At 58.0% G+C, this 25,687-nt stretch overlaps 1 protein-coding gene and 1 long non-coding RNA gene across 2 annotated transcripts in view; one reads left to right on the top strand and one right to left on the bottom strand.

Annotated features, from left to right (window-relative positions):
- Positions 1 to 25,687, top strand: part of LOC132420527 (uncharacterized) — a 42,066-nt gene that overhangs the window by 12,167 nt on the left and 4,212 nt on the right. The gene's annotated exons all lie outside the window — the stretch shown is intronic.
- On the bottom strand, positions 992 to 10,062 carry DLL4 (delta like canonical Notch ligand 4). The gene is made up of 11 exons (XM_060005018.1): positions 9,711 to 10,062; positions 9,330 to 9,599; positions 8,776 to 8,833; positions 7,728 to 7,991; positions 7,254 to 7,314; positions 7,036 to 7,166; positions 5,349 to 5,518; positions 4,946 to 5,165; positions 3,079 to 3,781; positions 2,481 to 2,589; positions 992 to 1,944 (listed from the first exon to the last, which is right to left on the bottom strand). The coding sequence occupies exons 1-11, from the start codon at positions 9,774 to 9,776 to the stop codon at positions 1,939 to 1,941; spliced, it is 2,058 nt and encodes a 685-aa protein (XP_059861001.1). The 5' UTR covers positions 9,777 to 10,062; the 3' UTR covers positions 992 to 1,938.

Here is a 25,687-nt window from a genome sequence, read left to right as displayed (position 1 = left end):
GCTCAGCTTTCTGTCGATGGCTCATTTTTTCATCACTTGCTCTCCATGGAGTATTTTTGTGACTGTAGAGAGAAGACTGTGGCATCCTAGGGACCATCTTACGCCTTAGAGGAAGCTAGCCATGAAGTAGAGACTGGAAACTCTCTCAGTAATGCCTCAGCCAGAGAAACCCGGGCTCAGGGAAGCCTCCCTCTTCTTCCTCCTCCCCTCTCTACAGTCTTCAATCAACTCTAGCAGCTCCAGGCAGACCAGGCGCCCAGAGCCAGCTCTCTTGCCCAGCTGCAAGGAGGACAGACCCGAGGCAGATCCCCCTGGCACAAAGACCAGTGCCCTGCCGGGGCTTAAAAATGAGCAGGGTGCCAGTCCATCTAAAACCCTGCAATAGCAGGAGGAAGAGCCCAGATGTCATCATGGTCAGAGACCCCGCTCTCTGACAAGAGAATCCTTTTGAAAAGAGGAAAACAGGCAGGTTTGTCTCCTTCCCCCAAATTCCTGTATCCCCCAGGCTGACTAGGGTGTCCGTAAGCTTTTTCAGACTTGAAGGGAGAAAAGCGGGATAGATTCAGGTTAAGGGGGCATAACCCCCAAGGAATGGTGGGAGCATGAGGGGGAAGGGGGGCTGCAGCCAACTTCAAGCCATAAGACAGAGGAGGCTGGCCCAGGCTGGGGACTAAATGGGTGAGGCCAAATTCCCCAAGAACTAGAAGAGGACAAGGGCCTAGAGCACAGTAGGCCAAGTCCAAGTGCTCCCAGGTGCCAGGGGTGTGGGGGGCAGCCGGCAGCAATATGAGAAGGGGAGTCAGAAGGATTCCCACTCTGCCATCACAAAGACAGGACCCAAGAAATACTAAACTCCTGTACACATCTGTTCCATATTATAAATACACATTATATACAAAATAATGTTATAAAATGTAGAAAGGTCAGTGCTTCTGATTCTTAAATTATCGAAATACTAGACTCCAAAATAAACTACAAAAAAAAAAAAAAAACAAAATAAAAACTCATATTATTGATTTCTGAAGATCGGCTTCAAGGGTAGTCTGGGGGCAGTAGTGGGTGTGGGCAGAGCCCAGGCTCGAGGCCTTGGGAATGGGCTTGAGGGAGGAAAGGTCCTAGGTGGCGACAGCACCCAATTTCTCCCTCACTGGAATTTCCATCATCACTGCCCTGAGCTCCCCAGTTAGGCCTGTTGCCTCTGGCTGGGAAGAGGGGCAGGCCCTCCACCTATCTGCTCACAGGAGCCCAAGGCACCCAGGGCCAGAGGCTGTGGAAGCCAGGTAAGGCTTACCAGTATCCTTCCCCAGAGAGCCTGGGCCAGGGAGAGGCAGGGATGGTGTTAGGAGCGAGGCCCACGTGCAGCGGCTGGAGGTGCGGGCAGAAAATGCTTCTCCCGCTCCTCTCGGGGCGCTCACCTCACCTGCAGGGACACTCCTGCCAAGAGCTGAACCAGATGGTCTCCTGGCCCACAGACGGCCCTGCCCTTACTGGCCTCCTCTCTCCTCTCTGATTTGGACCCAGCTGTCGCCATGGAGCCTGGTCCAAGGCACTTTTGGAAACACAGATGCCAGTGGAGGCCACAGCAGCTCCGGGCCCCACGGGGCCACTGCCACTCTCTCTGGAAAATAGGCCAGAGCCCCAAAGGAGCCCTCTGAAGGCCACTGCTGGCAGGGCGGGTCCAAGTGGCACCTCTCCTCTCCTCTGTTCCCCTGGCTGGCGTGGCTGCCAATCTGATGCCAGACAGACACCCAAAGATGTGGAAGGGTACTGCATCTCTTGGCAAGTTCACAGTCTGTCCAGTTCATGCCATTCCCTCTTCCTCCTGAGAGCAGCACGTTGCATATTAAAAAATGTCCCATCCAGGATGCAATGTAAACAATGCAGAAGGAAGGTCCAGCTGCTGGGGTGAAGCTGGGATGTCCTGGGGAGGCTCCTGCCTTATACCTGGGGAGCATGTGGAGAGCACGAAAGTGGGTTACCCTGGGGTACAAGCACTCCCTCCATGGCTGCCCTGGGACTCCCTGAGAGAAGCCAGTGAGGCAGGTGGGGTGAAGAGGAGGTGGGAAAGCCCTCCCAGTCTTCTGCCCCAACACATACACATGCCTGGAAGACAGTGCTCATGAGGTGGGCCAGTGAAGGAAGCCAGTGAGCAAGGGGCAGGAGGGGCACAAGGCAACCACCCTCACCCACCAGCAGCTGGGAAGCAGCGCCTGGGAGCTGGCCGGGTGCCATGGCCGCCCAGCCCAGCACTAACACAGCAGGAAGAGACGGGGCTGGCTCACCACCACGGCTCCTGTTTCACACCCTCTGTGGCAACGAGGCCAGCAGGGATCCGAGAGCCACTGAACCCAGCCTGCCAAGGAGGGGTTCCGACCCACCCTTCAGGAGCGGCCCCTAAGGTCAAGAGTAACTGGACCACTTTCTCACCCCCTAAAGGCAGGAGGGAACATGCTAGAAGGGAAGGACAGCCTAGCACTCACCTCTGTGGCAATGACACATTCGTTCCTCTCTTCTGATATCAAACACACAGACTGGTACATGGAGTCCCTGGGGGAGCATATCGCTGATATCCGACACTCTGGCCTTTCACTGAGGGAACACAAGACAGGCCGGTGAGGGAGAGATGAAGAGAGGGCTGGAGGGAGGTGGAGCGCTAACCTGGACCCCGGAGAGCCAAAGGGAACTGGCAGAGGTGACTCTGGGAGAAGACACGGGGACTAGGGATGCCCAGTGCTAGCCTGGCGGGCAGTTAGCTACAGGCCTTAAGAGAGCCACAGGACCCCAACCTTCCCAGAGGGTCTCAGGCCTGGAAAAGGCCAGTTTGCCACCAGAGGCAAGCCATGCCGTGGGAAGATGGGGGTCACAAGTGACACAGTGTGGACACTTGACATTTGTGAATGAATGAATGAGTGAATGGGAAGGAGGGACAAAGGGAGCCTGGCAGAAATCTTGTCGGAGCATCCTCCTGTCAGCAGCAAGAGCCCCTGTTTGCTTAAAAGCTCCCACCTGTCCTGGGGGAGCCCAGGCAGTACCGTGAGGGGGTCCCTGGTGAGCCCTGGGCCTCTGGGTGCCGCTCACCTGTGTATCCGCAGTGGCGCCTTCTCCCCTAAGCTCTTGTCACTGTGGGGATACTTCCCGGGCAGGATCCCCCGCCCCAGGGGTCCTGGGGCCAGATTATAGTCCAATGTGTGGTTCTGTTGTTTGCCACAGTTGGACTTGTCCAGGCCACAGTCCACTTCCAGCTCCTTCTTCTGGTTTGTGTTCTTGAGCTGGGCGGCGGGGATCAGGTTGTCCTTCTGGAAGTCCGACAGGTTGTTCATGGCCTCCCTGCTGCCGTCGTCAGGCCGCCTGAGCCGCAGCTGCCGCACCGCCACTGCCACCATGCACAGTAGCACCAGCAGCACCACCAGTCCCACGCCCAGGGAGACGGCCACCCAGGGGAAGCTGGGGGGCATGCTCATGGGGAACTCGCAGCGGCTGCCCACAAAGCCGTAGGGGCAGTTGCAGACGAAGTTGTCCGGGGGGAGGCTGGCGTAGCAGGTGGCCCCGTTGAAGCAGGGTCCCGAGGCACAGGCGTCGGTGGGCATCCGCACCTCGCAGCGCCGGCCAGAGAAGCCAGCAGGGCAGGTGCATGCGAACCCGTTCTCCAGGTTGCGGCAAGTGCCGCCGTGGACACAAGGGCTGCGAGCACAGTCGCTGATATGGATTTCACAGTGGGCGCCTGTGAATCCAGGACGGCAGCGGCACATGCGGTTTGGACCTCGGTTCAGGCACTGGCCCCCTGTGGGTACACATGGGCCACAAGTCAGCAACCTCCTTGGACCCCACCCCACTCCCACCCCCCCGGTGCAGAGGGTGCCCCATCCCAGGAACCAAGGTCATCCAGGAACTCGGCCAGCATTCACAGATCCCACTACAAAGAGCTCTGCACAAAGAGTCAGGAGACCTGCAGTTGAGGGTGAGCCTGGTCCTCTACGCCTCAGTGGGCTCGTGTATAAGAACTGCCAGCATCTTACAGAGCTTTACAGTAGAATCGAACAGGTATGCTTGGGTTTGAATCTCAGCTGTCTCTCTCTAGCTGGGGATTTGGCACCCGTTGCTTTATTTTATTTCTAAGCCTAATTTCCTCATTTGTTACATTGGAGTAGAATGCTGTCTCCTCTATAGGAGATCTCTGAAGGTTAGGTAAGGTGATGCGTGAAGGCAGGAGCACATGCATGGTGTACAGTAAATGCTCAGAGAGATCTATTATTGTTTCATTTAATCTTCACAACATGAAAGACAGAGGACAGGTTCTATATTTTCCCATTCAGTGATGAAGAAACTGGCTCCGGGGAGTTAACTAAGTGATTAGCCAGAGAGCAGATTCCATCTCAGCCCTTCCAATCCCTCCGCAGCTCCTAAGACTTCTCTCCTGCACGGTGCTGTCTGCCTGCCTCACAGAGGGTCACCAGAAGGCCAAGGAGACAAAGATAACCAACATGCTTGGTGTCCCCCAAAATGCTGAACATTCCAGACGCCTTATGCTGTGCCAGGCTCACTGTAGCCGTGGGGAGAGGTGAGGCCTCCAGGAGCAGGGACCTCACCGTGCTAGCCTCTTTCAAGGAGGGACATGAGGCCTCCAAGTTCCCTCGCTCTAGCCCAGGACTTCCTGGGGAGGGTCAGAGGCTGCCCCAGCCAGGTCAGGACATGGGAATAGGAATGGAAGCCAGGCAGGGTGCATACTGCTCCATCTCCAAAGGCCTGCACCCACTGCTAACCTGCTCCTCTTCCAAAGCCACCCAGATGATCAAGCAAGCTCTTCACCATCCAGAGCAGATGGGGATCCGTCTCAGCCTGCCCAGAGTGACAGACAAGGCCTCTCCCCTCTCTTGACCCTCCCTCACCAGAAAGTTCTCTTGGCCCCAGGGCCAGTCCACCAGGTTAGCAAGGCAACAGGACGCACCATTGGCACACGGATTGCTGGTACACCTGTCCACTTTCTTCTCGCAGTTGGAGCCAGTGAAGTTGGGGGGACATTCACAGGCATAGCTGGTCCCCTGGTTGCGCTCCCGACAGGAGCCCCCATTGAAGCAGGGAGAGTCGGCACAACTCAAGGTGCTGTGTTCGCAGTGCAGGCCATAGTAGCCCGGGGGACACAGGCAGCGGTAGCTGTCCTCCTGGTCCTGGAAAGAGAGCAGAAAGGGGCCAAAGTCAGACCCTTGGGGGCAGGGATTCCTGGCAGGGGGCTAGGCCCCACCTGCCCACAATGCCTGCCCATGGGTGCACATCCACTGGCCGCCTGGGGAGGGGATGCCTGGGCGTCGCCTGGCCAGAACTCTGCCTTCCTGCATTGGCCTAGGCCTCACCTTACAGCTGCCTCCATTGCGACAGGGGTTGCTGTCACACTCGCTGAGCTCCAGCTCACAGTCCACGCCAGTGTAGCCTGGGCGACAGGTGCAGGTATAGCTCCGCTGCCCACTGTTGGAGCACGTCGCCCCATTCTTGCACGGGGAATGATGGGTGCAGTAGTTGAGATCTGCGGAGACAGGAACCGACCGGCTGAGCAGAGCCAAAGAGTGGTCCCAACCTCCAGGCTCCTGGTGGTGCAAGTTCACTGTCCATGTTTGGCCCAGAGGGTTCAACTCAAAGTCTTCTGGGCCCAAATACCCTTCCTCTTCCCCCAGTGAAATCGGGTATATTGAAGCACCTAGAACCACATCTGAGGCGTACCATCAATCAAAGTTGAAAAAACACAGTTGGACACAGTTAACTGCCCAAACGTAAGCTCACAAGCACTGCAGCCAGGGGAGAATAAAGGTAAAAAGAGGAGGCACAGCAAGACCACATGTTGAGGAGGAAGTCAGAAAAGGCCTCGTGGAGGAGGGGCAGCTGAGGTAAGCCTGGAAACGGGCTACAATTTTAACAGGTGGAAAGAGTAGAGGGGAGGCGAGAGCCACGATAAGTGGTTGCCAGGCGTTTTTTAAAGCGAAATGCCTTACGAGGGTATTTTGAAATATAAGTATTTGTTTTCTTATTTGGGAAGGACAGGGAGGGAAAACCAGACAGAGCAAATACAGGGACTGTAAGGGCTCTGTTTGAATAAGATGAGTATATGACTGTGTCACCTGGGAGCAAATGTGGGGAGAGGAAAGAGAGAGGGCAGGAACCAGGTGTGTGTGTGTGTGTGTGTGTGTGTGTGTTTGGGGGGATTGCAGTGGGGTAGAAAGTGACACACACACACACACATACGAAGAATACAGGGGCTGAATTCCAAGCCCCTTGTTGCCAGCAAGTCAGGGCCCAGGCAAGTCCTTTCTATCCTGGCAAGCGTCCTGCCCACCCTACCCAGGCCTGTGCTGGTGTCTCCATGGCAGCAGCCACCCCATTTGACCCTGAAAATGGGAGGCACGTGCTGCAGCTGGCTATGAGGATGAAGGAAAAAAGGCCCCCTCCCCCATCATTGGGGCTGGCAGACCCCAGTGCAGCCAGAAGAGTGACCAGCCCCCTGAACACCAGGAAGACAGTGTGGGCTTGGGCAGCTGCCTGGCAAGTGCTACTGGGGGAAACAAGGGAGGCCGTTTCTGCCCCACCGAGAAGGCGGTTAGATGTCACTCCGCCCAGAAGCCCAGCTCACCCACAGCCTCAGGGCAGCCAGTGGGCACACCCCACCAGACAGCTGTTTAGGGGAGAGCTGCTCAAACAGCTCTGGTAGGTAAGCAAACACTTAGGGGGTTAATAGGTAACTACAAGGTAGAAAGAGGAACTGAGCCCGGCATCCCTCTCTCTGGCCTTGCTGGAATTTATGAGTGCAACCTTCAGGCTGCCAACTTGTCACCCTCCTGGCTTCTCCAGCCACCCTTCCTCCCCAGCACCTAAGGAAGAAGGACCCACCATCTCGTTCTAAGCCAGTTATTAAGATCCTTACAGTCCCAAGCTCCTTGAAGGATAATGGGAAAGCCGACTCAGCAGTCATCGAGTAGGAAGAGTCCAGGTGACAACCCTGGTTCCCATGCCCTGCCCAGCTCTCCGTCCCCTCTCTTTGCCCTGACTCACCTTGGTCACAGAATAGGCCTCCCCACCCCTCATCACAAGTGCATTGCCAGGGGGTGCTGCAGGTGCCGTGGCGACAGCCGTTGTGGGGGATGCATTCGTTGCACAGGCGGCCCTGCCAGCCTGGGCGGCAGCTGTAGAACAAAAGAGAAGCTGAGGGTGAGGTGAGGGCCTGGACAGGGGACGGCTCCCCCCGTCACCGCTTCCTGTCCACTACTCACATGCACTCTGCTGGCTTGCTGCAGTAGCCATTCTGTTCATGACAGCCCGAAAGACAGACAGCTGAGGAGAGAAGGCGGCACTGGGTGAGGGTGGGATGACAATGACTCTGAAGTCCCACTCTCCCTCTCCTGGCCCTGGGGGTGCCCCCCAGCTCTCCTGGGCTCACTTCCCACTCCTGGCTTCCCAGAGGAGCCATGGATGTCTTAAAGAGAAATGATGGCACAGGGAAGGAGAATCCAGGCTGGATGGAACGCAATTATGGGGTCTTTGTGGGCTTTAGCACCATGGGGAGGAGCACTGAGAAGAGGGAGGGCAGAGTCCAAGCCCATCCTAAGCATCCCCAGCTGTTACTGAGGCCCAGGTAGTGGACAGCCCAGACCCGCTCTCCAAGGGAGGCAGGCTGCAGCCGAAAAGATGCCACTGTGTTTGTTCCGGGGACCCCCCTCCAGGCAGGTGGGAGCTTGGCTGCTTACGCTGTTCGCAGTACTCCCCAGTCCAGCCGGGCAGGCAGGACAGGCTGCCATCTGGCTGGCACACGTAGTGGCCGAAGTGGTCATTGCGCTTCTTGCATAGCCGTGAGCAGCTGTCCCCATAGTAGTTGTCACTGCAGATGACCCGGTAAGAGTAGCGCAGCCTTGTGAGAGGGCTGGTCTGCTCATCCGGTAACCAGTTCTGGCCCACAGCTAGGGAGCCCTGGATGGTGATCTTGCTGATGAGCGCGTCTGGTGGCAAGGCCTCTGAAGGGGCAGAGGGCCAGGTCAAGGAAGGGCAGCCAGTCCCCAAGAGTGCCAGCAACTGCTGGATCAAACCAGTTGTCCAGATGACCCCACCTGCCAGCAAACGCAGGCCAGAGGAACCCAAGTGTCCCACTGCTTAGCTGCTGTGTGTGTGCATGTGCAGAGGGCCTGATACCATTCAAAAAGGGGACAATAGAAGGATGTTAAGATATCCCAATGTTCTGGAGGCAGATAGGCAGGGGAAAGAGGAAAAGAGGTCAAAATGGGGGGGGGGGGAGAGAAAAAAGAAAAAGAAAAGCTCTCCAGGCCTTTGAGGACCCTGGGAGCAAGGGGTCCTCTGGTGCCCATTCAGGGGTTCTGCCCTCAGAGATGGGTAATGCTTTTCTTTTTCCTTTGCAAAGTGAGAATTGTTGTGCTGCTGAAATATCCTTTTCCTCTGTGTCAGAACAACATCCCAAAGCCATTATTCCCTTTCCAAAGGAGCGGAATTCGAGAAAGGTGTAAAATACAGGAAGGGGCCCGTCAGCGGCGCTGGCAGCTTCGGCCTTTCTCACCGCCGTGCTCCCCGCGTTCCCACGCCAAAAATAACCCGCAGGAAACGCAATTGTGCTCAGAGTCCAGGCAGCGGGCGGAATCCGAGCGTCCAGCGCGGGGCGCAGCTCCCGGCCTAGCTAAGCGTCCTGCCCCCCACGCCCCCACCCCGCACTTCCCCCGCCTATTACAGATTAACTCTTTCGGCGCTGCGCCGTGTCGCCCCCCTGTGGCCGCGGAGCGAGCTACTCACCTGGCCGCAGGTCGTCTCCTGGCGCGTGCCAAGCTTCGATGATGAGTGAGAAGGTACCCTGGGAACGGAAAGGAGGGGGCGGGGAAAGACAGGGAGAGCGAGATGAACAGGGGATGGTGGGGGTGCCTTTCGGCAGCCGGTTTAATTAATCTAATTGCAGGATACAGTTACTGCGCCCGGGTCTATGTAACGGGTCTGCACTCAGCATCGCGCGCGAGCTAGGAAGGCGAGACAACCCCGGGTAGGAGGAGAGTTGAGGGATGAGGGAATGTACGCGGGAGTCTTTCTGAGATGGAGCACGCCCCGGGGTTGTAGGTGATGAAAATCGTATCCCTAGCGCTGGGAGAAGATGGAGCGTAGAACGGGGAAGAGAGAGACTGGTGAGAGCGTACAGGAGGGTGAGGTCCCAGGAGAGAGTCGGAAAGAAGGATCAGAAGAGAGTGTCCCCCCTTTTATTGGAGGGGAGCGAGGCAATCTAGGGAGAAGGCTTTGGTCCCAGGGAAACCCCTTCTCTCGGCTTTCGTGACCTCCCCGGGCGCCCGGGCTGTGCTCACCGGCCAGGTGAAATTGAAGGGCAGTTGGAGAGGGTTGCGTCCCCCGCCGCTACTGTCGTCGCCGACGGCGAAGGAGTTGGTGCCCAGCACAGGCGTGGAGACGCTGCCGAAGGTGCAGGGCCCGGGTGAGAAGACCGCCTGGAAGTGCTTAAGGCAGACGCGGAAGAAGGTCCGGCAGCCGGGTTCGCACGGCCGCCCGCTGGCGAGTACGCCGCGCTCGTTGGCAAACTCCTGCAGCTGCAGCTGGAAGACTCCAGAGCCGGCCGCGCGCTATTGCCCAGGGACCGAGGGAAGGAAGAAGGAGAGCGGTCAGCTCGGTGGACGCCAGGGGCTCAGGCCCAGGGCACGGTGGGAGGGGGCGGAGGGGGCGCGGGATGTTACCTCCTGCCAAAGTGCCACCAGCAGCAGTAGCGCCCAGCCAGAGGCGCTACGGGTTGCGGCTGCCATTCCCTGGGGCGTCGCTCTCTGCACCCGCCGGTTGTGAATCGTTCCCGCGCGTCCAACCGCCAGAGGGGTCCCTGAAAAGCCAGGCTCCGCTCGGGGTTTTCCTCCCGCCTCTCCTTCTCGCTAGCTCCGCTCCAACTGCCACGGTAGGTAATCCAGGTGAGGGCGGCTGGGTGGCGGCCGCGCTGAGGACGTGTCCTCGGACTAATCCTGGGGCTGTAAGCAGGCTAGTGTCCGGGTACACTGCACTGAGGCGGCTTGAGCTGCAGCTCTTGGCCTCGCGTTCCCAGCCTGCGCTCAGCGCCGCTACTGAAACCTGCGCTCTCGGGAGCTTTCCTTATATATATTGGCTCCTCTCTTCACCCGCCTGTCACTCAGACTCGTGGTCACTCTCCCCTCCCCTCGGGCCTCTAGCTGCTACAGCCCCAGCCCCGCCCGGAGGGGGCCTCCGCCCCCGCCTTCCCCCCTCCCAGCCAGCCAGTCAGGCACAGGTCCCCGCCCCTCTGTGCCGCTCTCAGCCCCTGGGTCCCCCAGCTCAGCGCGTGCCGAGGTGACCAGTTCTCCGCAATCGCGTGGATACAGGCCGAGACCCCGGCAGTGGGAGGACAGGGGGAGGGCGAGGGGGAATGGGGCGGGAGGTGAGCGAGTGGTTCCCGGATGGTCGTGGGGGCGGAGACACGGGGGAGTCCCCGTCGGCGGTGTGACCACGGCCGGCGTTAGTTACCTGCAGCCCTGGAGAAGGTAAAAAGAACTTAAGCTCAGAAAGCGAAACCAGTGCTAAAGGACTCCAGTCTCCTTCACCTTCCCGGAACTTCGGGAGCCCTGGCGTCGTCGGCCCCCAACCTGTGAGCGTCCACCCCCCCGCCCCCCCCCCCGCGCGCAGCAGGGAAGCCAGAGGACGCATTAACCTCTCTGTGGCCACTCCGTGCTAGGCGAGGGACCAAGCATCTAAGACTCGGGGGCTCGGCCCCTCCACCTGGTGGGCATCTCCCTCCCCAGTTATGGGGGGCGTGTCCAGCGCGTGCCTCCTCCCTTCTGCCTCCCGCCTGGGCTCCGCGCGTGCCAGTCCCCAGACGCGTGGTACCCGTGCTGGGGGTAGGAGGGCGTGGTCCCCGAGGTAGAAGAAGGGGGGCGCGTCCTCAGCTGTATGGTAATAAGGGTCTGGCCCCGCCTTCAGCGCCTCTCCTCACCTGGGTTTAGCCTCAGCTCCAGAGCCCACCTTCACCCCCCAACAGCCTCAAGCCTCGGCCCGCGTCCTGTCGCTCCGTTGGAGCAGGGAGGAACTCTCCTGACTGCAGAGTTGGCTCGAGCCACCAGAGAGTCCAGGGGCTGAGGCCGGGCAGACCCGGGTCCTCTCCTCATAGGGCAAAATGTAGGGTGGAACTGGAAGCGCGCAGACTCCTATGGGTTTCAGGCGGCTTCACCCGTCTCGCCTTCTCGGCTCCCCCGGGTGGCCCCACTTCTCCGAGCGGCGGCAGTGCAGCTGCTTTCCCGGAACCGGCGTGATCCCCGGAGGCTTTAGACCGGGGAGGGCCGGCTTCTCTCAGTATCGGGGGGTGCAGAGGAGCGGTCTCTCTCCGCGACGCTGAGGGCGGCGGGGGCCTTGTGGCTTCAGCTGTCAGCCCGCCCGCACAGCGATGGCTGTCGTCGGGCGATAAGATCGGCGCTGGGGGGAGCAGGGACGCGGCGCGGGCCCGGGGGAGTCTTGCGGGGGGCGGGGGGCACGGCTCGGAGCCCAACAGCTGCCTAGGCTGAGCATGGTCTGATTTTTTTTTTTTTTTAACTTGGTGGTGGTGAAGGATTGAGGGAGAAGCATGAGAAACAAGAGGTTGGGAGCGTGGGTTGGGGGAGGGGTGAGGTGAGGAGACGGGCTCCGGGGTCCCCCACGCACGGCCACCCCTCCCAGCCACCATCTGGCGCGAACGGGTTGGCGTGGGGAACCGAGGTGGGGCGGGGGCCGGCAGATGGGCCCAGGCTGCGCTCCAGAGTTAATGTAGGTTATGGACAGGCGGAGTCCCCAGGCCCGAGGGAGGAGGAGCCCAGGACTTGCCTCCCAGCGATCCTGACCAGTGGGTTCTCTGCCCATCCTCTACGAATCCCTTAGTCCTGCCTAGGGTGCCAAAGAGTGCCCCTCGCTTTCCTCTGAGCTGGCATCCAGCCCTACCTAGTTCTGTCCGCTTCCACCCCCAAATCCTGGCCTGGGAGTTCATAAAAAACTCGCTCCTTTTCTGGATCTGGCTCATGCCTGACCCTCAAGGGAGACATCCAGTCCCACAGGAGACATTTCGTTCAGTATTGGTAGATCTGGAACACTCTATCCCTCACACACATCCGGACTGATGTGCCCAAAAGCACTTTGCAAACAGTCAAGGACCAAACAAAAGTATCATCATTACCCTCAGAGTCAAGAATTCTTGAAAGGGATCCCAGAGATAGAAATCCTCTGACCTGTAGGGGGAAAGGGTTAAATTCTCTTCACCGTCAAAAGGCATTCCTGAAGCACCTATTTGCTATACGGTGCTGTCCCAGAAGTTCATTTACTCCCCTAAGACTCTAGGACGCCGCCCTTGGCCCTGACTACCCACTAGCGCTCCAACCCGCTGGGGTCCAGCTTTGCCCACATTTGCTGAGCAGGAGAGGGTCGCTTTGCAGGCAGGGAATAGAAATGCGGAGGCTCCACAACTGGGGCTCCTCCACTTTTCTCCCACTCGTGACTTGTGGAAGGAAAGACCCAACACGTGTCCTGGGGGCCCCCAGGAACATGAGGCTGTGAGGCTATCAGAGGCCGCAAATCACAGTGGGATTGGACCCACGTGGACGTCTGATGAACCTACGCCTCCGCAGACGCTCGGCCACGCCATGGAGAGGGGGCATGATTGCAAGGTCCCACCAACCTGGGCTTCCCCGGACTGACTGTGGGCCCTCTGATGGTCCACAGATCCTCATCCCCACGAGCACCCGCAACACTGCCCAGCGTCTGGAGCCACAGGGTCGAGGCCTGGCTTCAGGCAAACCCACAGCCTCCGCCCCAGGGGCCTTCGGCTTCGGCCGTCCTCTCCGTTTGGCCGCTGCATACAGCCCCCCAGCAGGCAGAACCCGCACCTGGGGCCCGGAGGCGCAAAGGTTGTCTCTCAGCCTTGCACCCGAGCTGACCCCTGGTGATTAGGGTGCGACTCGGGCCGAGCAGAGCCTCGGGGCCCCTCCCCCACTTGGTAGCCTACGCGCCCTCCCCAGGGCTGACGTCGCATCTTCCCGGCCTCCAGCGCTATTTTGCACCCCGACCCCCGGGACAGCGTTCTCCGCGGGACGAACTGCACCCAGGTGGGAGCGCGATAGGGGCCGGGCTACAGCGCCCGCCGGGCAGGCCAAGGGAGGGGGAGCTAGCCTGGCTAGGGCGGGGCGCTTAAGCCTTGAGGGGCGCCGCTGCGGTCGCTGCGGGGAAGGGGCCAAGTGCAGGGAGCGGCGGCCGGGGAGCTGCACAGAAGGCGGGGAGATTTGCAAACTGTTGCTGCCACATGGCTGCTCCATTCGATCCATTCACATTGAAATGAGGACGGCGCGTGCCTCATCTGCCGCAGGGCGCTGCCACGCGTCAGCCCGGCCCGCCGCATGCCAACTGGGGCAGTGGGGCTGGCAGGGCCTGGCAGCCGTGGGGGCGCAGCCCGGGCCCTGAGGCCAGGCGAGGGCGGGCGGGGGAGGGGGGCGGCGCGCAGCGAGCTACCCTAGCCGCTCGGGCTCCACAGCTTCGCGGACCTTGGCCCTGCAGTTGGGAGCGAGCCGACGTGAAAGGACCAGGGACCGACAGGTTTCGGAGGGGGGCCAGGATCGATGCCGTCGCTCCCCGCAGATGCGCCCCAGCAGCGCTACTCTCCATCTGCCGCTGCTCGCACCTGCCGGTCAATAAATCGATTTTACAATTTAATGCAGCAGCTTCCCGCCCGCCTGGGACAGATGCCGCCGCAGAACCACCTCCGCCCTCGCCCCTCCCCTCGAGGGGCGCCAGCGGTTAGGGCCGGGATTCCCGCTCGGCAGGCGGCGCCCCGCCGGGCCGCGTTCACCTCTCTCTGGAGGCCTTACAAGGAACTGCCTGCTCTGGGTCTTTCCCGCGGGACAGAGTGGGTTCCCCATAGAACAGGCCTGAGGCTGGTGGAGGAGAGAGGAAGATGATGACTTGGTGGTGGCCTTGAAGACTCATTTGGGGGCTTCACAGGGGGAACAGAATGCAGTGGCTGATGATAAGATGTGAGAGCCCCTGTGAGAAGGAGGAAGGGGTAGCACCTGGGGCATTGGCGCTGATAGCCACTGAGTTGTGAAGAATCTCCGCGAGGCAGCCCAGGAGGGTTGAGATGGAATGGGGCCTCTCCCCACCCTCTGCTTGAGTCGAGTGAATAAGCATGACATAAACCTGGCTCTTGACACTTCCCAACCCTAGGGTCTTGGACTTGTAATTTAACTATAGCTCTACACCTCAGTTTTCTCATATGTGCAATGGGGATAATAATGATAGCCACCTGGGAGGGTGACTGATTATGCATTTGCAAATGAGTTCCAGGAGGAAAGAAAGGAAAAAGGAGAGCTGAAGGCAAACAGTTACAAAGAATGAGGCAAAGGAGCAGAGGGTGGAAACAAAGAGAGGAAAGCTAGGTGGGGCATGGAAAGGAGATGGACACTGGAAAACCTCCACTGTTAAAGGCCCTGTGAAGGGCCTTTTGTGGGAAGAGGCTGTGACACGGTTCTCAACTGGAAGGAGGAGACTGGAGCTTTGACAATGGGTTTGGATAAGAGATGGTTTGGAAGAACCAATTGCCCATGGCCAGATGACCCTCCAGCCAGAGTCAAATGTAGGTCTCAAGCTGGCACCCTTCCTCCTTCACGGTGATGTTTCAGAGCAGAGGCATGTAGGAGGAGAAGTCAACTTCTGAACTGCCCTGGTCATTGAGGCTCCTGGCAGCTCAGGGGTCTCAGCCATCCCCACGTCACCAAGAGGGCACACAGACTGGGCTGGGCTGTCCACTGGCTTATGGCTCATGATTGATGACCCAAATGTCCCAAGGAAAGGATGTCCAAGTGGGTGAGACCATTAAACATGAGTCAGAGTGCCTGCTCTGCCTTCTCATGAGATCAGGAGAGCTTCCCACCTTCTCTCGGCCAGGCTCCCAGGAGCCTGAGGGCCTGGGCTAGCCCCATACTCTGTCTCCTTTACCTTCTCAGAAGGCCGGGGCAGATGGTGCCTGAGGCTGAGGCAGCTGCTGTGGACTGAGCCCTCTCCTTCTCAATGAGAACAGCTTTGGTCTGAAGAGACCATGGGCCCAAGAGAGAAGCAGCTGAGGGCCCCTGACCTGAGAAGCCTCTTTTAACTGTGTAGGAAGGAAGTGCTCCGTAGGCCTCCTGTGTGCTGGTTAGAAGGAAAGAAGGCGAGAGTGGAGGGGCAGGGTAGAGACCTGCTGGCTGGAAGCAAGGGCCTTCATTGGTGGCGACCCGGCAGCCTCCCCAGCTTCATTTGCCAAACCCAGGGGAAACCTGGAAAGCTAGGGCCAGGAGCCACGCAGCGGGTATTTCCAGCCACAGAGGAGTCCGGGGTTTAGGGCAGCCTCCACGGCAACTTTCCCAGAGCCCCTGGCTTCCCCTTCCCTAGCTCCTTCCTGTCCCCACCCTAGCAAGTGAGGAGGGAGGCCCAGGGGAAGGGAGAGAAGGCTCAGGGAGGCCTCTGTGCGGAGACCCTCAGGCTGCAGGCCTTGCCCAGCCTGCCCTTGCCTCCTGCCCCAGTCTCTCAGGACAGAGGGGACTCTGAGAGGGCTTACAGGGCTAGAGAACAGAGGGCACAGGGCAAAGGCATTGCTGAGAGCGATGGGGCCAAAAGAGAACCTTCTGCCAGCCATACTGAAGGACAGGGTGGGGTGGGGGAGCGGAGCCTGAGTTGAAAGTAAAGGTTCAGGCACCCCCTCAGTCCTCCATCTTGGACTGGTTTCTCTACCCCAAGGATTTTCTTCCTTCTCATCCACTCATCCTCTGCCCTGACTGTGCTAGCCTCCACTGTCCTCTGTTCTTGTCCCCTCCCCAGCATACAGCTCACCTGTCCCTGAAACCTCTCTTCTCTGTAAACTCTGACAGGTGGGAAGCTCTCTCCAGCCCCACCTGCCTGCTCAGCCTTCACTCCCCTCTTCTGGCTCTGGCCTCCCTTTAGCATCCAGGCCCAGCACTGCACCTGGCCCCTCCATGTCTCTGGGTCCTTGCGTGCACTTCACCTTCCTCCGCTGAACAACCCATCTCCTGGAAGAAACTCTGACCTGTCCTCATTTCTCCACACAACCTCTGATCTCTGATCCCAGCTGCCACCCAGGACTTGAAGCAAGTAAGAGATAGCGGATGGGGTCACACTTCTCCCTCTCTGCGGCCCCAGAACCTGGGAGTGGGGATTACTCAGATGGGCCATGGTCCCCTACAGCCTCCCTGGGAGGAAGGGTCAGGGCAGAACCAGGAAGTGCTGTGCTTCAGTACTCTCATGCACAGAGAAAGAAACCGGGGACATGTGCCAGTTTTGTGAATAGCTGCCTGAGCAGGCAGGTTACTGTTCCCTGAGGAAGGCTGAGGAGAAATCTGACTGCCATGGTCAAGTAGGTGATGGGTCTTAAGCAGAGAATGGTGACCGGCTGTCTCCTTCTCCCACCACAGTCAGAATGAGAGGAAATGGGCTTCGGTTGTGGCAGGAAGGATTTAGGTTAGACATATGGGAGAACTTCCTGTGACAGTGTCTACACTATGTATTCCAGTTGTTAATCCAAGTTGAACTCTCCCCTGGAGTTGATTAGAATTGCATGTTGATGCTTGCTAATGAGTAACTTGCCTTGCCTGTGATTAGCAAAGAACCTCCCACCCAGAGGATTCTCCTTAGGTCTAGACCGTCCCCAAGGAAGAAATCCAGAGAGGCCTGAGAGGCACCAGGACCTGGGCCTCCTCTCAGCCCCGAGGGGTTTTGGGGCAGTGTTAGGCCACTGTGAGTCCTTATCACTTCGCCTCTCCTGCCCCCAGCCCTCTGGTTACTGCTCTCAGAACAAGCCCTGCGGAGCTGTCCAGCCAACGCTAACTTTGCAGCAAAGGGACAGGCTTAATTTAAGGTCTGGGAGCTCACAGAGAATTTCCAGAGCAAAAATGAATACTCAGGGTTTCCAACACCAGGGGCTTCAGCAACAGCCCCAGCTGTCTCTGTAAGTTTAGAAACAGACAGGCTTCAGCCCGGTTTTGTGCCCATTCACCCCACTCTCATGAGTGCTGTTCGGGCATCATGAACATTCCCATTGCTGGTGTCATTCTGCCGCTGAGATCCCTGTGTTGCCCTGTGGCTGTGGCCAACTCCCCCGTCTCTTGCTTCCCCTCCTCTCCTAAGAGGTTTGATCCCTTACCCCCATTACCAGAACCCTTCTCCAGGTAAGAAGGAAGCTGGGGAGACCTGGGGTGAGTCTATCAAACTGCCATCAGAAGAAGAGAATACAGTCAAAAGATGCATTCCATTTGGGGCATGGCTCTGTGCACCCCCATGGTTAGTTTTCCTGGGTCAGGGCCTGTGTGTGTGGCCACATGCATAGCCAGAGTTTGGTCCCTTAGTCAACCAGTTGTGAATGAGGTCGACCATGTGCCTAGCACTGGGTTAAGGTCAGTGAGGCCAAAAGGAACATCCGATTCAGCTCCTAATGGGACATGGAGGTAAAATCGAGGGTCATGAAAAGGAATGTGATGATCTGCAGAGCCAGCGTTCAGAGAGGGATGCGGGAGGCTTTGTGGGGAGCGAGGGGAAGGCACTGGACCTGGAGGAAAGAGCAGAACTTAGAAAAAGAGAAGAGACGGCATTCCTGCCAGGCGGAATGGAGAGAGGAAAAGGATCAGAGTGGAAATGAAGTAGGTATAGCTGGAGCAGACTTTGCATGTGCAGGGTTGGACGTGAGGTTAGACAGGTAGGGTATGGAGACCCATCAGACAGGTGAATTCGGACTTGATTGATGGGCTTTAGGGAACCTGTGGGTTCTTGAGCCGAGGAGGGTGTTCAGCCGCCATCTGGCAGTGGGGTGCAGGGTGGTCTGGAGCAGGGAGGTACAGAGGGAGGGCCAGAGGCAACTAGGAGCCTTCTGCATCTGTGGCTGGTGGCCAGGTATACACCAAAGCCTGGGTCCTGTCCTTGAGATGGCTGGGCACCTGAGAATGCCAGACCCCTGAGGACCTGCTGGGACAGGCCCCACATTTTCCTTGCCAGCAGCCACTCTCTTCTTCCACCCCTGGCTTTCCAGAGAGAGCCCTGCAAACACGACCAGCCTCAGGGCTTCCCTGGCTCCTATACTGAGAGTGGGGGCTGCTTTGGCCATACCTCTCTCCACACCCCTCCCCCCCGCCCCGCCATGTTCCTACTCTTTCCCTCAGAGTCTTGGGGCCCTGCCTAGCAGCCTGGCTGGAAGAGGATAAAGGATTGCATCAGGCCTAGGTTCATCCAACCTCAGGCCTGAAGCCCACAAAGGGAATCCAGAGGTATCTCAAGGGAATGAGCTGGGGTCTTAACACCTAGAAACTCAGGGTGAGGTGAGCGCTCAAGGGCACCTAGACCAACCCCATATTCTATAGCCAAGGGCCTGAATACCTCCGGAGATAGGACCCCCCCTCCCTCTTCTGGCTGTTGCCTGCTCTTTAGATGGTTCTGGGTGTGAAAAGTGCATTCACTTCTTGATCCAAAAGTCCTGCTGTGGCCAGTGTGGGCTGGTGGTGTGGGAGAGCTCTGTTTGGGCCTTGCCGAGGGGCTTCTGAATTGGCACCGCTAGAGGGAGGGTCCACCAGCCTCTCGGGTCTGGGGTGGCTTGCTGGGTCCTGCGGGCCCCCCTGCTACGCCTGTTGGGTGCCCTCGGCGGGGGCAGTTTAAGCGTGAGAAGCGCCGGTCAGTTCCCAGCTCAGCCCAGGGGGTGGGGCAGCAAGGGCGAGGCCAGCCCCGTCATCCCTTCTCAGCCTCACCGGGGCGGCCAGGCCAGGGTCAGCCTGTCTCACAGGCCGGCCCTCCCCAGGCTGAGATCATCGCCCTCCGGCCTCCATGGCAGCCCCCACCCCCAGCTGAGCTCACTGCCCTGGCCCGCTGGGGGACATTGTTGTCTCCTGCGCCCCTCCCCCGGGCTCAATGAGCTGTTTGTTGGCATGTCCGGCGCGGGCAAGGGGAGGGCGGGCACAGGGCGCCCGCACACAATGGGGATTCCGTCCATTCTGAGGTGGCTGCGGGAACCAGGCTGGCTTTGTCCCTGGGACCCTCATTCCCACCATTTAGCGGAGCCGGAACTCCAGGCGGAAGGCCCCGTATAAGAACAACAATGTTGTCACCCCGTCTGTGGGGGAGGGCGCTGCAGGCCAGGCCTCCTGGGGCCCAGGGGACCCACAGTTCGGGGCAGCCTGAGGGGCACCTAGGACAGGTCCTAGAGCCTAGGCTGTGACTCACATCTAAGGGAGACTCAGGAGGCAGACGCCCCCCACCCACACCGGCCCCACTGGTCCGTCTGCAGCCCCCGGCAAGTGTGGAAGGGGGTTCCCTGGCATCCCTAGCTGTTCTCAGCTCCTTCACGTGCAAAGATGAGCCCTAAGGTGCAGAGGGGGTGAATGCACCCGGTAAGCCCCGTTTGGGTGCTGTGCTGTAGAGGGGCTGAGTTCGGGGCAGCCTGACCCACAGGCCTTTCTGCATGCATCTTGGGCAAAGGTCTTTGCTCAAAGCTGGGCTCAGGCCCGTTTCTGAGCCTCTAGCCTGGCCAGCCTGCCCCTTCGGAAGTGGCGCTGGCCACTCAGACAACAAGTGTTTATTTTCCAGGGTGAGGGGGGAACAGGACGTCACGGCGTTTCCCTCCTGCCTGGTGCTGCAGTGGTTCTCACAGTCTGGGCACTGGTGACATCACCAGCCTTTCTTCCTCAGCCCTGTCCTCCTTGCCTCCCCCTCCCCCCAATCACATGCTCTGGCCAGGCTACACAGTTCTGAAGCTCCTGCTTCCGCTGCGGGCACTTCTGAGCAGGTCCTCTTGGAGGGCATGAGGGCGGCCGGGAAGTACTGGACCAGCCCCTCTCACTGCCCTTGGCATTCAGGCCAAGCCTAGGGATAGCCCCTCTGTGCTCGCCCTCACCAGAGCGCTTGGTGTCCCACCCGGCACGCTCCTAGAGCGATGCTGGCCCTTTAAGGGTCTTGGGAAGCCAGAACAACAGGAAATCCAAACGGCCTCATTAGGCAGCTCGGAGCTCAGCACAGTAATTAGTGCCCTGAAAACAAAACAAGGAAAAGCAGGTGGTGGTGCTCCCCCCCAATCTCGGCTGCCCCCAGCGTGGCCTGTTAGTACCCAAAGCCAGGCAGCTGGGACTGGAGCCCCTCCCTTCTAAGTCCCCTCACCCCAAGCTCCTGAAGCCTGCTGCCCACTGCCCAGGCCAGGGGTCAGATCCTTAGCTTCTGGGGAGCAGGCAGTGGCTTCTCGGCCAACCGTTTCCCCCTGGGGAGGATGAAGCCCCAGGGACAAGCAATGGGGCTTCCCCTCTCCCGTAGCCAGGTGGCCACTTGTCCACAGCATCCTCCACCTGTTTGGAAAATGCTGTGATGAAGGCTGGGAGCTGGGATGGTCTCTTCCAGAGGGAAAGGGGAGACCCCTGGGAATCCCAGGCCAAGAAGGCCCCCTTAGGAGAAGGGAGAAGCCTGCTCTGTGGTCCTACCTCTCAGGATCTCTGGTGATTCTCCAGGTGGGCAAGACAACTTGGGCAGAGGGACTGGTAACCCACTGGCCCTCTGGACAGACCTTGGGGACCTGTGAGCCCCTCAGTTGGTAAAAACCTGGCCAGGGACAAAAAGGAACCCTAGTAAGTTCTCTTCAGCCAGGCCACAGGCCCCAGCTCATTCTACCCTCCACTGTCCCCCATTTTATGCAACTGGAACGCCATCTTATCCCTGACCCCTGAGATATCTCCTTTTATGTGTACTGCCAGGGGAGGGACATACTGTGCTCCACTTAAGAAACAAATATTCATTCAACAGACATTTCTGGAGTGTCCAAAATACTCCGTGCACTGTGCTGGTGGGGAATTCCTGAGAAAGTTTCAAGGAATTCAAATGGCACTACCTTGTGATAGCTCATTACAGTCCTTCCCTCTGTATTGAGAAGGCCTTTGAGGGGAGGGACTGTGGCTCCTGCGTGTACGTATCCCCCTATAGACACAGCACGTAGGAGACTGGAACATGCTTATGAACAATCAAAAATGAACCAGGAAAATTAAAAAAAAAAGAACCAGGAATAGTCTGACTTCAGAGTAAGCCTGTGTAAGCTCAGTATGTGGCATGGCAAGCAGCAGCACTCTGGCGGGGCGCCCCCAGCCTTTGGGGAAAGCCACAAAGGCTCAGAGCCTAGATCTCCCTGAGGACCCTAAGTTTTGTACAGAGCAAGGGCTAAGGGCATTGTGGGGGAAGGAATCTCGGGTCCTGCTGAGAACAAAGCTGGAGATGACCCTGGGATGTGGGGAGGAGCTGCACTGGGCTTGCCTGGGCTACAGGCTGTGCGGAGTGGGGGATGCTGAGCGGGAGAGCTGGGCAGGTTGAGTGTGGACCGTGGCCAGCCTATGGCCAGTGAATGGAGCTGTAATTAAGCTGTGGGTAGGTTTCTGGTCACACACTTATTGGCTGAGAACAAAGGCCCCAAGCGTCATTGCCCAGGGGGAAGAAGAAGGAGCAGAGGGAGGGGGTGGGCTAACCCAGAACCTGCTATTGGGCTGGGCAGCTGGCCTCCAGCTGGTCAGGGAACTCTGCAGGCACCTCTGGACGCCACTGGCTAGGTGGTAAATTCTGAGGGGCTCCAATCTGAAACTGAGAGGCCAGTGCTGTTGCTAGAGGCGAAGGGGACCAGCCAGCAAGTGACCAAAGGGTCACAGGTTCATGGAGCGGGGGGTTCTCAAGAATCCCCCGCTCCATGAAGCACACAAGAATCACTTGAGCAGGGACTTCCCTGGTGATCCAGTGGGTAAGACTCCGCGCTCCCAATGCAGGGGGCCCGGGTTCGATCCCTGGTCAGGGAACTAGATCCCACAGGCCACAACTAAGGGTTCGTATGCCGCAACTAAAAAATGATCCCACATGCCACAACGAAGATCCCGCGTGCCGCAACTAAGACCCGGCGCAGCCAAAATAAATAAATAAATATTTTAAAAAAACCAAAAAACAGAGAATCACCTGAGCAGCTCCCTAGAGATTCTGATATAATTGGTCTGGGATCAGGCCTAGGAGGCACTGGTATTTTCCAAAAGCCTCTAAGTGACCCAGTGTGCAGTCAGAGTCAGAACTACTGCTCGCTGGGAGCACGCCCCTCCCCAGAGCCCATAGTGCTCAGAGGCCACACCCACTGGACCAAGTGGTGCAGGTGCCCTGGGCCGAGAGGGAAATGGGCAACAGAGTCCCCTAGGCCTGGGGATGGGGCCTTCGGAGAAGTCCTCCCCTTCTTGAAACCCCCCACCCCCAATGGAAAGTTACCCAGGGAAGCAGCTGTGGGCAGACAAGGCAAGAATACTGGGAGAGGCGCACCCATGGGGTGCCCGTGGCCTCTCCAGGCGCCAGGAAGGGACCCTCCTGCCTCATCCCAAGCCCCCCAGATGGGAGGGACAGCACCCAGGAGAACAGGCTGGGGACTGGGAGGGAAGAGGGGTAGACTCAGATCACCTGAGCTGATGGGGCCTGATCCCATTTAGGGACGTGCAGCGGTCCTGAATCATTTCCCGGATATAGCTCAACAGCCCAGACTTCAAGGTTTTGGGGGGGAAATCTTTTTTCCAAGTTCCTCGATCTGTCATCCCCCTCCCCCGCCGGCCGGATAGGCCTGGACCAGTGTCCTCTCTCAGCTCCCCCTCAGCCTCCCAGCTCGGGCTTCTCCACTGAGCTCCCTGGACATTGTTTCCCGCCTCAGGAAGTCTCTGATGCCCTGCGCTGGATTTTGTTTTCCTTGTTATCGGGACAACTAATATTTTTTCCTGTGCGGAAAAAAAAGAGATTTTCCCAAGCAGATTACAGCTGTCAGTGAGGGGGGAGGGGGCTGGAGGTTGAGCCCTCCCTTCACCCTCCCTCTCTGCCACCCTTACAGGGCTGGGCTTTTGAATGAAGGAGGAAGCACTGGCCCCAGAGCCACCCAGGCCAGTTGGAGCCAGTGACAACTCTGGCCTTGGCAGAAAAGTCAGGCCCCTATCCTCTGCCTGAGGGGCCCCTGCTCCCTGCTAAGAGGGCTGATCCACATATGTGGCTGGGCCACATATCCAAGGGCAGGGAGAGGGTCCTGGGCTTGCCTTCCCTCTAGTGGGGTAGAAAGGGCAGGCCACCCCTCAACTGCAAGGGGGCAGGTTCTGTCTGAATGGCACAGCCCAGGCGCACATGCACGTGTATGCACACACAACACACACACACACACACACACACACACATCCTGGGTCTCTGCATTCTTCCTTGATAAACACTCACTTTCTACATCAGGTGCTGTGGTTCTAGGGACAGGCTGCCTGGGCCTTTGGGGTGGGGAGCTGCAGCATAACCACGGCTGCAGCAATAGGGTCTTACCTAAGATGACCAAGTTTCTTTTCTTTCTTTCTTTCTTTCTTTCCTTTCTTTCTTTCTTTCTTTTTTTTTTTTTTTTAATTTTTTTTGAAGCCAGTCAATTGCTTCTTTTATTTATTTATTTATTATTTGGCTGTACCGGGTCTTCGTTGCAACATACAGGGTCTTCGTCACCCCGTGAAGGATCTTCAGTTGCAGCAGGCAGGATCTCTACTTGCAGCATGCAAACTCTTAGTTATGGCATGTGGGATCGATCTAGTTCCCTGAACAGGGATCGAACCCAGACCCCCTGCACTGGGAGCGCAGGGTCTTAGCCACTGGACCACCAGGGAAGTCCCCAAGTTTCTTTTAAAGTTCACAACAGCAGCAAATAGAAGGGCTTCGGCTGTGAGTTACTCTATTGTCTGTGGTTTGCAAATGTATTAAGAAAACTAGCCCCCCTGCCCTGTACCCTCCTGCAAAGTGGATGGTGAGCTCTGAGAGGGACTCTCCTACCTTCACCTCTCAGTGTGGTGGGCTCTTCAGTGGGCTGCCTGCAGGAGTGAGCAAGGCCATCTGTCTGGGGGCTGGAGGAAATAGGAGAATTTCAATTTAGATTCATTGTTTATCTAAAAGGTAAACTGAACTTTAATAATATTTGATATGTGTTTTGACTATAGTGTCTAATCTATACATAAATATTCACATTCAAAAAAGTTTGGAGACCACCACCCCGGGAGATCAGTGAGGGCTTTATAACCTATCAGAAGCCTGTTTCAGATTGGGTGCTGGGCGAGGGAAGGGAGCTATGGAGGAGGGGCTGGTGAGCTCTGGATGCAGAACCACTTGGGCCCGGTCAGACTCCCAGATGTCACCAGCAGCGTGGACTTTCTGGGCCATCACTACCCCTGTGGCCTCCCTTCTCCCTGCCCACCCTCTCGGGCCTGCCTATGTCCCAGTTGGGTTCTGGGACCTTTGGCTGCCATGCTTCCCACAAGGGAGAGGGTGGTCCTGTGTGCTGCTCCCCTCACCCCAGGCTGGCTGAAGTGCGGCTGGGGTCCCTGCAGCTGCCGTGTATGCTGTGTCACCCCCAGGAGAAAAGTCCCTGGCGGGAGGCGGCCCTCTGCCGGGAGGCTGTTTCCTCAACCGGCCAAGGTAAGAAGTGGGGGATTTCCAGCCCTGTCCACGGGGCTGACTTAGTGCTGGGGGCTCCTCTCCTTTCTCATGCAGCCCATGCCCGGGTGAGGACAGAAACTCCAGAGTTAGGCCCAGTTGTAGCGAAAGGGGTGTGAGGGCAGCAGAGTCAGCTAAGCCCACAAGCCTCCCCAGCTGCTACTCCCTGATCCGGAAGGAGCCAAGCCCAAGGCGGAACCCCAGGACAGCACCTGGGACCAACAGAGACCCAGTCTTGGAAGACCCCGACAGGCATCTTGGTGGGGAGTAGGGCCTGGAAATCCAGAGCCACTCTTACTCATGGGCCTGTGGGGAATGACTCAAATCAATGAATGCCCCTGCCTAACCCTAGCCTTTCCTGGTTCTGGTGGTAAGGGGAGTGGCAGGTCTGAATCTCACCCTCTAAGGCTCCGCTAACTGGCCGGTACTTCCAGAGGTGCTAGAGAGTCGAAGGACCCAATGTGAGCCCCTCGGGAGCTGGGAGCCAGGAGCCTCATGTCCCGGACAGCTTGCCCTGAAAGCTTGATCCCCAGGAAAGGGGAGCCATACCCTAACAGCATTCCCTGTCTTCCTGCACTGTGGTCAGCTGGGCAAGGAGGGTGGGTGTGATCCTGGGGGCTGTTTGGAGAGAGAATTAAGACAGTTGTGGCGACCTGGTGATGGTGGTACACACAGATGCCCCAGCTCCAGTGTTGGCTCACTTAGGCCCAAGTAATGGCTTAGGAAACAGCTAGACTCTTCCTCCACTTTCGTGAAGATTCTCCTGTGCCTCAGACACTTGTGAGTTTCATTTCATTACCTGGTTTGTATGTGTTTGCTGTGTGCATACATTCACATGCTTGCAGGCTAGCGTGATTGAGGCGTGTGAGGCGGCGGACTCACGCAAGGTCCCTGAGCATGAGAGCATCTGAGAGGTGAAATAATAAATCCAGCCACCATCAGTGCAGGCCAGCAACATGCCATGATAAGGTACATGCATTATCACCAATCTACACAGCAACCAATCCTCTGAGGAAGGTGTTATAATCTCCAGTTTACAAATCGATAAACGGAGTGAAATTTAGAGACGTTAAATGACCAGCCTGAAGTCACACAGTGAGCAAATCCAGGCAAGGATTTGAACCCAGGTCAGTCCAAGGCCAAGCCAGAGGTCTCTCTACCAGGCTCTCTCAGCATGGTCCTCCTCAAT

Source organism: Delphinus delphis, chromosome 2 (genome assembly GCF_949987515.2).
Source record: "Delphinus delphis chromosome 2, mDelDel1.2, whole genome shotgun sequence".
Lineage (NCBI taxonomy): Eukaryota > Metazoa > Chordata > Mammalia > Artiodactyla > Delphinidae > Delphinus > Delphinus delphis.
The sequence above is the reverse complement of the archived record's forward strand: the minus strand, read 5'-3'. Positions and strand labels throughout refer to the sequence as shown.